At 39.0% G+C, this 17,712-nt stretch overlaps 1 protein-coding gene across 1 annotated transcript in view; it reads left to right on the top strand.

Annotated features, from left to right (window-relative positions):
- grik4 (glutamate receptor, ionotropic, kainate 4) overlaps positions 1 to 17,712 on the top strand; it is a 403,962-nt gene that overhangs the window by 259,338 nt on the left and 126,912 nt on the right. Inside the window, exon 6 of the mRNA XM_058414559.1 lies at positions 14,209 to 14,374. Within this exon, the coding sequence (XP_058270542.1) occupies positions 14,209 to 14,374 (166 nt within the window). The remainder of the gene's footprint in view (positions 1 to 14,208; positions 14,375 to 17,712) is intronic.

Here is a 17,712-nt window from a genome sequence, read left to right as displayed (position 1 = left end):
TTGATTTTGGTTTTGTCCACTTCCAGTTGGACAAATTGAATTATTAAATAAGCCCGGTAGCCGTTGACAGGGAGGCACATGTTAGCACACTGCTGGGAGGCTAAAAGCATGCCTCCTGTGCATGTTGTTCCTTAAGAAAAGCTTGAAGCTGCTTGTCTGGCATGAAGGTACTGTACACTGGAACGGAGCCAGAGATCAGATTGTAATGGGGAGCACTAGCACTAGGCCAGCAGGAGCCTTCAGTCATGTCTATTCCCTGTGCAAGCTCTGCTTTTCTACTTCTTCCTGTGCAAGGATCCATTCCTACAATGTTGAGGTACTTTTTGAGTTGGCTGAGAGAAAGGTCTGATGTTATGATTACTGCTTAGCCTGCTTGGATCTGCCACAGCCCCTGTTGACTCTTCCAGCACGGAGAGCCTAGTGAAGACTTCTGAAATCTCAGATGAAAAGCTTTTCACGGGTGGACACCTTAGACCTTTTGTTATTTGCCGTAACAAACATGGTTCTGAAATACCATGCTTATGCTAGCAAGGTCTAAGAACCTACAAGAATAGGATGGTTGATTATTAGGCTTTATATTTTATAGGAATAGTCCAAAAAAAATCGAACAATCTCACAGAATCGCAGTGCTATACAACCTTAATGCAGAGGTACAGTATGGGATCAGGAGCATTAGAGAAGTATGAACGCACAAAATATTCCAGGTACAGTGCAATATAAAGGTTATTTCACAAGCTTGGATTTATTCCAGAGTGCTTGGATTTTTATTAGGCACTTATCTTGAATTATTAATGCTACATTCTTGAGTGTAGGTGATCTGGCAAGATATTATTTTTATTTCTCCCTGAACATAGTGTTCTTTGTGAGAAGCGATAGATAAATAAACAAGCCTTGGCTCCCGAGCGACACAACAGAAAAACGCTCACCCTGTCATCAGGAGATCACCAGTTAGAATCCCAGTGATGCGACAGCCATCTGTGAAGGAGAGCCATGACGGCAAATCTGGCCATGCTTACAGCGACAGTAGCCGTTTGTGGGCGTGTGTGAGCTTGTGTATGTGAAAGAAGGTCGGTATCACTTTCTTTTGTGTGTGTTATACAAACCTGTGAGACAGCAAAAGCGTCAGATTGATTGCGAGTATGCTAACAAGAGCGTGGAGTTGCTTTTTAATCGAACTCGTGTTACAGGATGTGTCTGTCTTAAAAATGCAAGCTTTTAATAAAGGTGAAGTAGCCTCCCTTAGGGACAGCAGCACAGCAGGTAAAGGGGTTTGGTGAGGATGTTGATGGCACTCTCATGCCATGCCCCCTGCTGCTCATCTCCCTGCATGTGAACAATAGACAGGTGCAGCCTCCTCATCTGTATACTCATAATTAGAGGCAAACAGCTGTTGCCACTGGCTTTCTTGACCTCCCTTTTTTCTTTGCACAAGAGATCTGTTGCACACCTCTTGGATGTTCACATCCATGTTTTCTGCACTCTTTAATGCATCCAGATAAGGGTGTGGTACTGTAGTACAACCGTCAAGAATGGTAGACACTTTCTTTCATATGCAAGTGAGCCATTTTTTTGATACAAGCGAGGCAGAAACATCCATGCTCCAGTGTGCTCATTGTGCTCTCGGCACTTTTGTCGTTTTGTGGAGGTGTGTTCAAAGCAGATCATCCCTCAGCTTTCTAGCTAAGCCTCACAGCTCTGTGGTGCAGAATTATTATCACTGTATGTTTTAGCAAGACGAGCAAACAATCAGCGTGGCTTTTCAATGAGACAGTTTTGCTAGAATTTGTGAAAATAAATCTGCGCAAGAGGCAAATATTAATTCAATGGCATGTGCTGTTATCGAGGTTTGTTAAATGAGCCAAAAAATGAACAGGAAAAAAAAAGTTGAATATCGTACCAGGAGGCAAAAGGGCCTTGTATACTAAGTTGCTTGAGACATAATTAGTCAAAATTCTGGACATATACATTCCTAAGCATGCTCTAATACACTATAAGATTAAGAGTTTATGCACATCTGACCATCTCATTCATATGGTGTCCATTTGAGGATGGTGGTAGCTCAAGTGGTTAAGGCTCAAGGTTCAAGCCCCGGGACCGCCAAGCTGCCACCATTGGGCCCTTGAGCAATTCTTGACCTATTCTCCAGGGGTGCTGCTTAATGGCTGACCCTGCGCTCTTACTCCAAGTGACAATGTACCTGTGAAAAGCTCCATGAATGCATGGTTTGGCAAGGCTGGAGTGGAATAACTTGAGTGTCCAGCACAGAGCACTGACTCGACCCCTCTCAACACCTTTAGGATGAACTGAAACTCCAACTGCACTGCAGACCTCCCCACCCAACATCAACACCTGACCTCACTAACGGCTGAACGATCACAAATCATCACAGATATGCTCCAGAATCTAGTGGAAAGCCTTCCCAGACAAGTTGAGGTGATTCTAACAGCTTTAGGACTAAATGGGATGTTCCAAAAGCACATTCTGGTGTGATGGACAGGTGTCCAGAAACTTTTGGTAATATAGTGTACATGCAGTACGCATTTCAGGGAGGGTCAAGGGGGAAAATATAATATACCAAAGTCAGTGAAAAATAGAGCAGAAGATTTGAAAAGAACTGCTGATCACATTTTCTATTCAATTTAGTAAAATCTGGACAATTAATGCTGGAGAGTCGCATTCTATCCACTGACCATTTGTGATTTTGTCACCCTCCAAAGCAAGCGTAAATTAGCATTATGTGTGTAGCTTGGGTCAGTAGGCTCATATCTAACGAATAAATACAGCACACAGGGCCTTTCTGCAACATTTTAATTGCATTTGAATTTTTTTACACAAAGTAGCCTAGCTGTTCATTTGACCAATTAGTAATCAAATGGCATTTCTGCCATTTTAATGCCTTTCGCACCTTTTACTTTATTTAATAAGAAGTCCACTTATTAGCACATCATTGTTACTTTCCAAACTTTCTGACACCTCTGGGGTTGACCATTTCCTTCACTCGGCTGTGGCTTTTTAAACCACAGTTAGCGCCTCATGCATACTTCATGTACGTAATAAGCACTCCCAGACACAATAGGCGTGATGAGCTACAACCTGACTCAGTCGCACCTCAATTTCGAACGCATTGCGGACGCATTTTGCAGCTGCATGTGCTTAACGTGGGCACGCTGTCAAGCTCATATCCACTTTCACAAGCGTAGCCTATTTCCACCTTGCGTTAGCTTGCAATTGTATGATCCAATCATGACTGGGTGAAATTTGACAGTAAACAAAAAATGTTATAAATATACTCAGCGCACATTAGAAGGAGAATATGAGCACATTGGCCAGAGTCTGGTATTAAATTATTTGAGAGAGAAAAAAAGAGTGACATGTACAGAAATAATATCTGCCATTTTAATGCTTAGCATGCTGCCAGCTGGCTGACTTCCCACTCTCTATCCAGCTCTCTAACATACCTCTGTATTGCAGGAGCAGCGAGATCCACCACTGATCTGCATTCATATATACATTTTTATATTTTTTTCCATACACTTCCCTTTCCCACCTGTATAGTAAACACTAGCTTTATTGTATTTTTTATTAAAATTCTGTTTTTTGTATATTTTTATTTGTATTGAATCTATTTTTTGTCAGTAAAAATGTAGTTATTATTATTATTATTATTATTATTATTATTATTATTATTATTATTATTATTATTATTATTATTATTATAACTTGATGGTGTTGCTGCTGTAATTGTTAAATAATAATAATAATAATAATAATAATAATAATAATAATAATAATAGTTGTTGTTGTTTTATTTATTTACTTATTTATTTATTTTTGGCTGCATGTTGGATGTGGATTAGTTTCATCATCTCACAATTTTGATCCCGAGGTCAAGTTTGACGTGTTCTCCTGGTGTCCACATGGATTTTCTCCGAATTTCTTTCCTGATCTGCTTCTAATTGGCAGCGTATTGATTTTTCTATTTATCCAGCTTGGCACTCAGAGAATGGATGCAGCAGAGGATCTTATCCATAACTTCACAATTACTTGGCTTACTAGAGATAATATTATCCCTCGCTCCGTAATACCTTTTCGGATAAACCACCAAATGTCCTGGGATCCTCTTCTTCTTTTTTTAATATTTGTTCTGAATGATCAGAGAATGATCAGAACAAAGCAGCAGTGGAGGTAATCAATGAAATAAAGATCTGCCAGGGTAATGTTTAGCCATGTTCAGCTCACCTCAAAGTCCTAATGGGATTCTCAATTTTCTATTCAGTTATTACAGTTATTACTCTATTCAGTAGATCAAATGAGACTGCACCTGTATGTACTGGGTGTTTTCCCAGTGGCAGATGAAATCCTATGGCTTATTAACCCCACATTAACTCCAGATAGAAAAATAATCGTATGGCTTCTTCTATATCTTTAGCCACAGGCTTGTCAGTGCTTGATCGACTGAGCTAGTGTGTGCCCGCAGTGATACGATCAATACAAAACATCAGATGAATTAGTCACTTCATTACTTTAGAGAATGAGACAATGTATGAACATGGCTAGGCCACTATTTTTTCTTTTTTTTTTCTTTTCATTGCTGTGAATCTGCTGAATCTTCCATTCATTTCCTGGATGAAAATTTATCTTTAACCCAGCCTGCAGCACTTCCACTCCTGCACCTCGCTGTGACTTCAGATATGCCCTACCTTCACTTTACTTACTCGATGGCTAATGCTGTGCAGGATAATGCCTGACTTATAACACATGGTCCCATGAGGTTTCCTTGAATGTAGCTTCAAAAAAAAACTGAAAGGAAAAAAACATAATAAAGTGGCTTAGTGAGGAGTCAGAGAGAAAAATAAAATCTTTTAAAAGTATTTTTTAAAGCTTTTATATATTGGGTTGCGTGTGTTACCAGTACAATGCTCTATAGCGATCAGTCAGAATAACCTTGCATTCATTTGCAGCTTGTAAAGATGGTGTGATCTTTTATTAAACCGGAGTTTTGTTTCTCTGGCACACAAGGTGCAAGTAGCAGGTGTAAGATCTCATTATACCCTGCTTTGCCATATGGTATGAAATTTGCATAGTTCCTCTTGGAATTGGAAATCTTACAAATGGAGTGTTTGTTCACATACCACACGCGAAATTGAGTTGGACGTTTGCAAGGTGCTCACTGGGGAGGCAGGTTTAACCTACAGACCTGGTGGCAAAAGGCCCTGCGTTTGAACAGCTAATGTTTTCAGGCTTATGAATAATTCACAACAGCAACTACTTAATATGCATTTTCCACACAACTTTAAAGCTGAATAACTAAATATGCTGACAGTTTAAGGGGTTAATGCAAACTCATGGAGGCTTCACGTATGGGGAGTTACGAAGAGCTAGCATACAACTAGACTGGGGCACAATTTTAGTGAACCTAAGGTTAAAATTTCTCAAAGGACGTTCGATGTAGCAACGTGCAACACGAAGAAGTTAAACTGGCACAAAACTACTGAAAAAAAAAGAAGTAAAAATATCTCGAATATAGTCAAGTTTATCTAGGATTTAAGATTTTAATTACCCTAATAATAATAATAATAATAATAATACTTTTTCTGCCAAAACTATTTCAAGCTTGAAATGAATAAAGAAATGCCTAGAAAAAGGTTTAACTACCCTGTCTATGATTTACTGTACTCTTGTAAAAGAAAATCTTACATCTCAAACATATTCAAGCTATTTCCATAGAGTGTTCCAAGAGTGTTTCCAATTTTCACAGTTTTCTAAGAATGTGTTATTTAAGAAAGAAAGTCACTGGAAGCTTTTTTGGTGTGATTTTTGCAATCACATCATATGGCACTAATATACAAACGGTGACTTTTTTACTGTATTTTGTGTAGGCGGCTTGATTCCCCACAGCCGTGCAGTCCAGATGCTCCGGTCTTGCTGCGGTCCAAGGCAGAGGTTAAACACAGCCTGGTGGATTCTCAGCTTCCGGGATACTTGCTTGTCTGGCATTATTTATCTCCCACTGGCCCACACTGAGTGTTCCCTTAAAAGGCTGTAATTAGCACATCTGCAGCCACTGGAGGCTACTCTGTTACTCCGAAAGGCAGAGAGCAATATAGCTAAATTTTGTGTTTGGGCCACGAGACTAGAGTAAATCCCAGGAAGTAACTGTGAAGCACACACCATCTGCTGAAATAAAACATCAAACACATATTTTTCTTCTATGGTTTATAGAGAGTGGCATTTATATTTTAAGCTTTTTATCTCATAAAGTAATTTGAAACTAGGTGTATTAATCATATTAGCACTTCAAAGCAAGATACATTTTTTCCTCTTTCCTCATTTCCAGCATTTACAAACCCTTTAGTCTCTTCAGGTCTGCTGGAATCCGTTTCCATGTGCTTTCTGCGACGCGGTAACTTATTACCCTGGTCCTACATTCATTACCGAGCGCAACACTTCTTCTGAAGCACACTGGGTACGACATTTGAGCTATTAATTAGTTCAACAAATCCAATCACATTCGCTCTGATCTTATTAAACCGAAGGCAATTCCTTCTTTTACTTAATTGTGTTTTCTTTTTTTTTCCCTTCTTCTTCTGCTTCTTTTCACACTCTGCTTGGCATCATCCAGAGAGCAAATTACTCTCCAAATAAAAATGACACCTAGTGTAAAGATTAAGGGGTGCATGACAACTTCTAACTGAAGTTGCTATTTATCTAATTGTGTGTGAGAGTCAGAGGGTGCGGTGTGTCATTATGTTCACATGGATCCATTAACAATAGCACTGCGAATGAGAGACGGAGAGGACAACAGGAGAAAGGGTGAGACGGAAATTTTGTTTATTTGTGAATCAGATTTTAATAGTTGTGTTATGAAACTAAATAGAGTGATGGGGCAAAAAAGTCGCTAGAACGCACATAATTTGAAACATTACTCATGTAGCTAATTACAAAAACCATGGAAATCTAATAATGAATAAACTGTCCCATTTTGTCATTTTGGGCCCGTTACAAAAGACCATAATTACACAAGATTGTGGCATTAAGGTGAGATGAAACATGCCAGTTTTCAGTGTGAGACCTAAAGTACAAGGTTAGAATAGAATAGCCTATATTTGTCACGTATGCATTCTTCTTTGCATATCCCAAATTTTGAAGTTGGGGTCAGAGCGCAGGGTCAGCTACTGTATGATGCAGCGCCCTTGGAGCAGAGAGGCAGCAGTGGCAGCTTGGCAGTGCTGGGGCTTTGGGGCTTAAACCCTGATCAACAACCCAGAGCCTTAACTACTTGAGCCACCACAACACTGAGGATATAAGTGTGGCCGTAGGAAAATAAAACACAGGTTCCACAAAAATCGGATGGGGTTCACAATTTATTCCACATGATTGGTTAGGAGTCTATGTTTCATTTGTATTTAACTGAACAGAAAAGGAAAGAGAAAACAAACAAATAAACCAAAATACAGCATCAGAATTACTTCTGTTTTAAACAATAAATGACTCCCATTACAAAAGAAGGAAAACACGAATTTGTCCTTGTTTCCTTACCATAATTAAACAGAAATAGCAATAATTCCAACAGTAATAATACTAATAATACCAATGATACTAACAATACTAATAATACTAATAATACGTTAGTGGCACTCTAGGAAGAAAACAAAACATCTTAGAAGTGCACTAATAGTTACATTACAATAACACTCACACAATACAATTACATAAACAAAATATTATATTAGTGAACATTACTCACTTTTCCCGATGTTCCTAACACGTTGTTCCGATGTTCCTTTTCAAAGACTGAACAAGAAACACTGTACATAGCGATCTTTACCTGGATAGTGTTAGATTAAACTTGTAAAAGAAACCGCGACCACCTGTACCTTCTGTACTCTATAACTTCTTAATTGCGCGATTGCGAATGTGTACGAACACGCGGTGACATCACCCACCATCTCTTAAGGAGGCTCTCTTATTTGTCTGCAGCTATATACATCAGTAATATTGTGAATATCCAGACTCCCTTTAAATATCACCTGGTTACATAAGTAAAGCCACATTTATATTTAAAGCATTACTATGTACAACTGTGCAACTTATTAACATCTGGTTCATCAAACCTACTAGGTGGCACATAATAACTTAAACAGCCCTGCTGTAGTCTATATACAACATCATAGATCCACTATATTGCCAAATGTTTTGGGATGTTTGCCTTTATAAGCACATGAACTTCAATGACATCCCATTCTTAATCCATAGGGTTTAATACGGAGTTGTCCCGCCCTTTGCAGCTATAACAGCTTCAACTCTTCTGGGAAGGCTTTCCACAAGGTTTAGGAGTGTGTTTATGGGAATTTTGACCATTCTTCCAGAAGCGCATTTGTGAGGTCAGGCACTGATGTTGGACGAGAAGGCCTGGCTCACAGTCTCCACTCTAATTCATCCCAACAGTGTTCTATCGGGTTGAGGTCAGGACTCTGTGCAGGCCAGTCAAGTTCCTCCACACCAAACTCGCCCATCCATGTCTTTATGGACCTTGCTTTGTGCACTGGTGCACAGTCATGTTGGAAGAGGAAGGGGCCAGCTCCAAACTGTTCCCACAAAGTTGGGAGCATGAAATTGTCCTAAATGTCTTGGTATGCTGAAGCATTCAGAGTTCCTTTCACTGGAACTAAGGGGCCAAGCCCAGCTCCTGAAAAACAACCCCACACCATAATCCCCCCTCCACCAAACTTTACACTTGGCACAATGCAGTCAGGCAAGTACAGTTCTCCTGGCAACCGCCAAACCCAGACTCGTCCATCAGATTGCCAGACAGAAACGTCATGGTCACTCCAGAGAACGCGTCTCCACAGCTCTAGAGTCCAGTGGCGGCGTGCTTTACACCACTGCATCTGAAGCTTTGCATTGCAATTGGTGATGTAAGGCTTGGATGCAGCCGCTCGGCCATTAAAACCCATTCCATGAAGCTCTCTACACACTGTTCTTGAAGCTAATCTGAAGGCCACATGAAGTTTGGAGGTCAGTAGCTATTGACTCTGCAGAAAGTTGGTGATTTCTGTGCACTGTCTACCTCAGCATGCGCTGACCCCGCTCTGTGGTCTACCACTTTGTGTCAGTGTTGCTGTTGTTCCCCATTGCTTCCACTTTGTTATAATACCACTAACAGTTGACTGTGGAATATTTAGCAGTGAGGAAATTTCACGAATGGACTTATTGCACAGGTGGCAACCTATCACGCTACCACACTTGAATTCACTGAGCTCCTGAGAGCGACCCATTCTTTCACAAATGTCTGTAGAAGCAGTCTGCATGCCTAGGTGCTTGATTTTATACCCCTGCAGCCATGGAAGTGATTGGAACACCTGAATTCAATGATTTGGAGGTGTGTCCCAAAACCTTTTGCAATATAGTGTATATTAAACACATAGTTAAGCAGAAAAAACAACATATTTGTCATAAAATTCAGCTGAAATTAAAAACATGTACATGTATATAACATTTTTAGTTACTAATCTCCGAGTTCCATAATTTTAGTCCTGTAAAACAAAGGTAAGTGTAAAAGCTAGCTTCAAACATTAACCGTTATAGAAAATTCAGTTACTCAGAATTTTCTAGAATACTATATACTACAACTTATAACCCATTCCAACTCAAAACACATTAGAATATTAATCTTCAAGATTCAGAATCTTGATCCACAAAACATGGTAAGGTTAAACGCTATAGAATCCAACTTTAACCATATTAGTGAATTCATTTAGAGGCAAAAACCCCATGATAATGTGAGATAAGTGATTTGAGGTAGAGCTCTAGTTTGTTCAGTCTGTTGTGGACATTGTTTATCGTGAGATAAAACACTGAAAAAGTGTGCACTTTATTCCGTATGTATGTACTTCAGGAAGCAACTTGATTCAAATGCTATTTGCGGATGCTACAGTGTGTCTGAAATTAGCATTCGGTTTACAGCTAATTTAGCTCATCACGCTAGGGACTACCACCAGTATCCACTCTGTGTAAAGCACAAATTGCCTTTTAAACGCTGCTATGGCGTGCAGGAATATGGTTAACCATCATGCTGACAAAACAAAAAGCAAAAGCGAGTGAGGAGGAATTATAAGTTCAATAATGAAATTAATAAATGAAATTATGCTTAAATAAAGACTTTTTTGTCAGAATAAGTAAACAGTTTGGAGCGCATTAATAAAGCTGTTTGGGTTTAAACCAATGGGAACGTAGCTGTGTACAGAATAAGCTAGCGACTTCATATAAAAGTACAATTAAACTGTTTAATTATGCCCCTTTATGATGTTATTACATCTTGTGTGTACAAATAATAATGGCAAAATCACATTTAGAGTAATTTCACACAAAGCGTGAATTTCTGAAAACCGTTAATTAGGAAATATTTGCCACTTATCTATGTGTTTTTGGTGCCAGTTCTCCTAAACAAGGTTGCATGAAGTCTGAGGTCTGTCCCAGGGGACTCAAAGCACAAGATGGGGGACACACTGGAAGGGGTGCTGACCCATCACAGGGCAAAATTTCATACTCCAGACAAATAAGAGATGCCAATCAGCCTGTAGTGCATGTCTTTAGACTGGGGGAGGAATCTGGAGGAAACCCGTGAATTAAGAGGAGAACACACACATACACACACACACACGCACACACACACACACAAAACCCCTACACCAGAAGTGTGAGGCAAACTGCTAAGCTCTAATCCACCATGCTTTCTGATATTTATCTAATAATAATCTAATAATCCTGGAAAGGGAGAAAATAATCTGAGTAATTCATATTACAAGAAATCTAAAATAAATGTCTTGGTCAAGCCAAAGCAAACCCCTGGATAAATAAATAAGTGTTTGGAGGTTGTACAAGTGGACCCTGTTGTGAATGTAATGTTTAGCCAGGATGCAGTGAAATGTTGAACCTGGATGAACTCATTTTCAAGCAACAATAACAAAAGTTCTTTTGTTAGAAAGAAGAAGCTAGTACAAAAGTACTATTAAATGTTCTCGGTCCACAGTGTAAACGCTCTTTGGTTTGTGGTTTGCACATCTTGCAATAAAAGTGTATTAAAGAAAAATATCAAGAAGGTCAAGTTGTTTCGATTGTGTTCCAAGCTAAGCCATGATATAATCCGAACAATGGCCTAGAAGATGAGGACCGGAAGGTGAAAAGGGATATGATGAAGAGTCATACCTGTAGCTATAATCTGTTAAGGATAGGCTAGCTTTTATAGACTAGTAGAAAATAAAACAGAAGATTTCAGAGATTATTTTTGAAGTGAAAAACAAAATAACAAATCCAAAAATACAAGGAGAATTCAGATGGAAAAGCGGAAGAGTTAGGTATAGTTTGCGGATGGAATGCTTACCTCTGATTGGACGAGACATCTGTCACTCAGGATATACAGGAAGTCGGAAATTGTGTATCTAACTTTATTTCTGGCATAAAGATCTCTTAAAAACACACTTTGGAAGACCAAACTATTCCAGATTAAAGGATGTAAGGAGCGCTATAAGAGCAGAGCTGTGTTCATACACACACCAATCCACTTTCTACTGCTGCAGCTACTGCTGGACTTCCTGTACATCGTGAGTGACAGATGTCTCGTCCAATCAGAGGGAAGAATTCCATTCACAAACTATACCTACCTTTTCCGGTTTGTCTGAATTGTCTTAGTGTTTTGGGATTTGTTATTGTGTTTTCTGATTTGTTATTTTGTTTTACACTTCTCAGCCACCGTAGTATTCAAATGCAAAAACACCATCTTGGATTCTTTCTGATCCGTTCATTTATTTCCAGTGTGCATCCGAGAAACCGAGAGGATGCAGATAGAAAGAGAGCCAGCTCACATCAGGATCACATGTTCCCAGCGGTTGTATGGCTATTACCCAGCCGTCATTGCTCCAATCCAAAAAATCCTTCTCATGCCCATCATGTCAGTTCAATCCATCCTTGCTACCGGCAACTCCATTACTCCCTGATGGAAAGTGATGGGAAACCAATTGGGGACACAGGGGTGTACAAGTGTGGTACATGGTCACACAACATCACGTAGGCAGGCAATCTGGAGTGATGAAGAGGCATGCTCCCCAGATGCATCGTGTCCTCCATGATCTCCTTCAGGCACCACTGAGTCCTGACTCACCCACACATCAGTACATATCAAAATAAAACTCAACAAAAAACATTGCCTCTGAGGGACACAAAGTAGAACGTATTTCTAAAAATCAATCATTCTCTTAGAGTTTCCTTTAAAAGTTTTTATGCTTTATTGGATATTCTGAAATTCTGAAATTTAGATTTTCACATATGTAGTGTTTCACATACACAAATCAGGCATAACATTATGACCACCTGCCTAATATTATGTTGGTCCCCTTTTGCTGCCGAAACAGTCCTGACCCGTCATGCACTGTGTATTCTTTCACATTTCTATCAGAACCAGCATTAACTTCTTATATTGACCACTGCAGACCGGGAACACCCCACATGAGCTGCAGTTTTGGAGATGCTCTGATCCAGTGGTCTAGCCATCACAATTTGGCCCTTGTCAAACCCTTACACTTGCCCATTTTTCCTGCTTCTAACACATCAACTTTGAGCACTTGCTGCCTAATAAATCCCACCCACTAACAGGTGCCATGATGAGGAGATCATCAGTCTTATTCACTTCACCTCTCACTGCTCACAATGTTATACCTGATCGGTGTATATTATGTAAAAAATAAACTATGATGCACCATGTTGTTAAAGAAAAACAATCAACATCAAATTGTAGTTATATAAGAAAGTCAATTATTTTTTAATAACAGTTACAGAAGCCTTTATTTGTCACATAGCACATTATAGCACAGGGAAATTATTTTTTTTCCATATCCCAGCTTGTTAGGAAGTTAGGGTCAGAGCACAGGGTCAGCAATGATACAGTGCCGCTGGAACAGAGAGAGTTAAGGGCATTGCTCAAGGGCCCAACAGCAGCAGCTTGGTGGTGGTGGGGCTTGAACCCTCAACCTTCTGATCATTAACCCCTGAGCTATCACAGCCCACAGGACAGCAGGTCCTGAAGTGTTTTCTACCTCTTACACCATCAAATTTTGGCATTATTTTTTATTTTATTCATTAGCAGTAAATAGCCTATATTCCCAAACCTTAACAATTTAGTCTCCAGTTTACTGTGTAAAGTGGGCTATCCATTAAAATTTGGAACATAGCTGTGGGGATTTGGTCATTCAGCCACAAGAGCATTAGTGAGGTCAGGTACCGATGTTGGGCGAGGAAGCCTGGGGTGCAGTCATTGCTTCAATTCATCACCAATATGATGAATAGGCTTGAGGTTAGGGCTCTGTGCTGGACACTCCAGTCCTTCCAAATCATGTCTTCATGGTCCTCAAATGAGCACAGGGCCATTGTCATTCTGGAACTGGTTTAAGCCTCTTAGTTCCAGTGAAGGGAAATTGTAATGCTACAGCATACAAAGACATCCTATACAACAGTGTGCCTCTAACCTTTGGCAAATTTTGTGGAGAAACCATATACTTTTGGCAAACATGGTGTATTTTTAAAAACTAAGTTTAGTTGTGGATTGTCCATGAATCAAGTTCAAGTTCTTTTTTATAGCAACTATAATCAGCCATTCTCTCACCAGCCTCTCTTTATATTCTTTTTTGAAGTCAATAATAAGATAAAAAAAGCCGGCTTGTCATTTAACCGAGAAAGCACAAAGTGAAAAGGCATCTTAAATACTTTCCCATGGTGGGAAAAAAAAATCTGAGACTCCATTTCGACTCTCCACACAGAAAATGTATGACTTTTTATTTTAATAGTTTACTATTAACCTTATATGGAGCATCCTCCATACAAAACCCTGTGTATTAGAAACATCTGATTTGAATTACAGCAGAAACTATTAGGTAGTAAAGTAATCAGTGCCTTCTGACCAATCAGATTTGAGAATTCAGCAGCATGTTTTGTTGATATCTATTGAAAGTTTGGTTACATTGCTTTGCACTTTTAATCTGTGTAATCTGTAAAATTAAACTTTTAATCTGTGATGGTTTGGTTAATAGTCCACACTCATTTTAATGCTACAGTAAAAGTAATACAATATTTTTGTCTTTCGACTTTGTACTACCAGAAAGAACACAACCATCTTGAGTGATTCCTTACAGTTGTAACTTTGTGTGTTTGCACAAGGTGCCATACGTGAAGGTGGCCCCGGAGGACATACTGAAGGTGCAGTTCCCTCGTTTCACCACGCTAGACCTCAGACCCACCAACACTGACATCAGCCTGGCTGTAGCTGGCCTCCTCACCTTCTTCAACAGCACCACATCCTGCCTCATCTGTGCTCAGGCCAACTGTGAGTAACACACAACATACACACAGAAAAATCAAGGTACAGGACTGTACTTGAAAGAGTACAAATGCTTTGTCGCTCCAGCTGTACCCTAGCAGGGTACACCAATGTACCTCTGAACACTAGTACATTTTCATACCTTCTTGTTGGTACCTCTGAAAGAACAATTATGCACCCCTAGTGATAGAAATTGTACCTTTATTTCCTGGTTAGTTTAATATTAATTAAATTAATTATTATTAATTTAATATTAATATTTTAATAAAAGTGCACTTGCATAGTGCTATTTAATTCCTTTAGAAGCATTAGTTTTTGTTAGCATTTTATTAACCAGTTTTAAATACAAACCACAGAGGCAATGCATTTTCACAATTTAATCATAAACATGAAACTCTTAGTATAAAATGACAGAGCAGTCTCAATTCTCAAATCTCATACACTGGATATTCTGCACCCAACATTAACGGAATTCAATTAACAACAAAACTGGAAGCATCAATAACAGTAATGTCAGTTTACAATGCGAAATGCATAGGCAGTATTTAACAAGTGTTTATAAAAACAAGTACCATTTCTAGGAGTATAAAATACAAAACATTAGCAACACATTTTAACTAATATACTGGATATTCTTTATAAAATCAAATTTCAAGGCTTCATCAAGGCTGGTACACTGGCACACTTCTATACCATCTACTTTCACCACACTGAGCCCTCTTCCAATGATTGCCATTTTCCAGTCATCATCCAGAAGTTGTATGGTTGGAAAGGGTGTTGCAGGGTCCCGCTACATAAAAGGAAACAAAAAGATTATTTTATTTCCCAAATAAATCTTCAAATATATATATATATTTTTTTTTTCAATTTCAAGTAAGGGATAATCCACAGCTAGCTGTGCATTAAACGATTTGAATGCATGACATGGAGGCAAAGAACCACCTGACGTGCAGCGCATTTAAATCGTTTAATGCACAGCTAGCCGTGGATTAAATAAATTAATAGTTTAAAAACAATGCAACTTACATAGCCTTCTTATCCTTTCTTATATCCCAGGAAAGGGTATTTCACAATCAGTGCCTTGGCAACTTGAATATACTCTTCATTAGTTGGATACCAAGCACAAAGACAGAAACAAACTCTAAATCAATCTCTTGGTTTTGTCTCATGGTCTTCATAGATTGTGAATTAATAGTAGTGCAGTTGTAATAGCAGAGATTGTAATAACTGTTATACTTACAGGGTGTTTTCTGTCATCATTTCATACAGCATTCTGATTATTTTGTTGCGTACTTTTGGCACGGTGTTACATGATTCCTTGGCGTCAAATCTCACCTGGACATCTTTGGGAAAGGTTGGAATGACAGTCACAACAGGTAGTCTGTGAGCTGCTTCACCACTGCTATACAACATAAATACATAATTAACTAATTGTGGGTGGATCCTATTGCATAAAGATTTTTTTAAAAATTAAATTTAGAAAAAAAAAAAAACAGAACCACATACACAAATGAGCGGACAATACTCTCATAATAACATTATGTTGTTTACCAAAACGGCACCCTCATAATATTGTCCTTACCTTGGATCAGTGGAAGGATGAGGCTGGAGTTCTGCTATAGACTTAGCGATTTCAACTGGTACTGGCTCTAATACAACAATGGTCTCATTCTCCTAGTATTGGTGAACAAACTGTCTTATATTAACTTACTTATGAATGGAAGAATGTGCAACACTGATAGATAGATGTCACCTCACTGAAGCTGCCAGAAACAGCATACTGAGACGCGCCCTTTAGGGTAGGGTAGGCGATTTCGGAAAGGCTAGCAATAGCAAACTAGCTTTGGAAGCTAGAGATAGGCACTGCCGCGGACCGATCAGCATATGACGAACATTTTTAACAAAACCACCTACCCTGCCTTTGAACAATGCCTATGGGACAGGTCATGCCAGATTTCTTTGCTAATTTAAAAAATGTTTTTGTTAATTTAAGTTGTTTTTGAGATTTCAGGACTCCCTCGTTCCCTGAGGTAAATCTAAAGCAGACTACGCAACGGGGGAAAAAACGGGTTGCACTGCCCAAGCCTGCAGGGGCTCTAGAGCACCAGTGCCTAAAATATATTCAAGAAACCTTTTACTTGAGTAAATGAACAAAATAACTCTGAAACTACTATGTCTAACACAATTAACAACAAGCCATAACGTGTTTAGTGTAGTTAGCTAATTTACAGTATAGTACAGTAATTTACATTATAAATACTTAGCTAACAGTATTAGCATGAAGAGAAAGGTAAAAGTCTGGGTTACTTACCCCTGAATTTTCTTGCTTCTTCTGCGTTAACCAAGAGTAGAATAAGTCCCGCCTTCTAAATAGAAGAACAAATCGCTGATTGGTCATCTCGTCATGGCAGCTGCCTTTAAAAGCTGTGGTTGCTATTCTATTTCTTTCAAAATAATGACATGAGAACACTGATCTATATGATATAGAATGTATTATATTATGTTACGTTACGTTACATTATGGTATATTAATGCCGGTAAACAATGCAGGTAAATGTGCTGTTCACATAAGATTGCCAGAGCCAGTTTACCAGCATATTATTAATTTACCAGGTCCTTTACCAGAGTGTGAAAAGGGCTATATTCTTGGAATTTGAATAGACCATATCATGATCTTATATTGATATGATATTTTTAATCTATCTGTTTATAATCTGCAAAAAACAGTGTAATGAAGACTAGCTAAAATCCCAGCTAATTTACTAATGAAACTTATATAGGTCATACTGGCCATGAAATGGATGGAAATTTACCATTGTAATTTTTTTCAACTTTACCACTTTTTAATTTTCAATATACACACTTTTTATTTTAATTAAGATTTTGTGATTTGCATAATTTGTCTGTACCTTCAGCTGTTTATAAGTACAATTATGTACCCTTTGTTGTAAGAACTGATTTTGTACCTTTAAAGGACCATTTCTTGTAATGGATGTGGGAAAGACAGTGAAGGTGGACTCATCAGAGAACAATACATGCTTCACATTGTCCACAGCCCAAGATTTTCGCTGCTGGCACCATTGAAACCGACGTTTGGCATTGGCACGAGTGACCAAAGGTTTGGCTATAGCAGCCCGGCCATGTACATTGACCCTGTGGAGCTCCCGACGGACAGTTTTGGTGGAAACAGGAGAGTTGAGGTGCACATTTAATTCTGCAGTGAGTTGGGCAGCTGTGGTTTTATGTTTTTTGGATACAATCCGGGTTAGCACCCGGACATCCCTTTCAGACAGCTTCCTCTTGCGTCCACAGTTACTCCTGTTGGATGTGGTTCGTCCTTCTTG

Source organism: Hemibagrus wyckioides, linkage group LG17 (assembly GCF_019097595.1).
Source record: "Hemibagrus wyckioides isolate EC202008001 linkage group LG17, SWU_Hwy_1.0, whole genome shotgun sequence".
Classification (NCBI taxonomy): domain Eukaryota; kingdom Metazoa; phylum Chordata; class Actinopteri; order Siluriformes; family Bagridae; genus Hemibagrus; species Hemibagrus wyckioides.
Note: the sequence above shows the minus strand (reverse complement) of the source record. Positions and strands in the feature narration are given on the sequence as shown.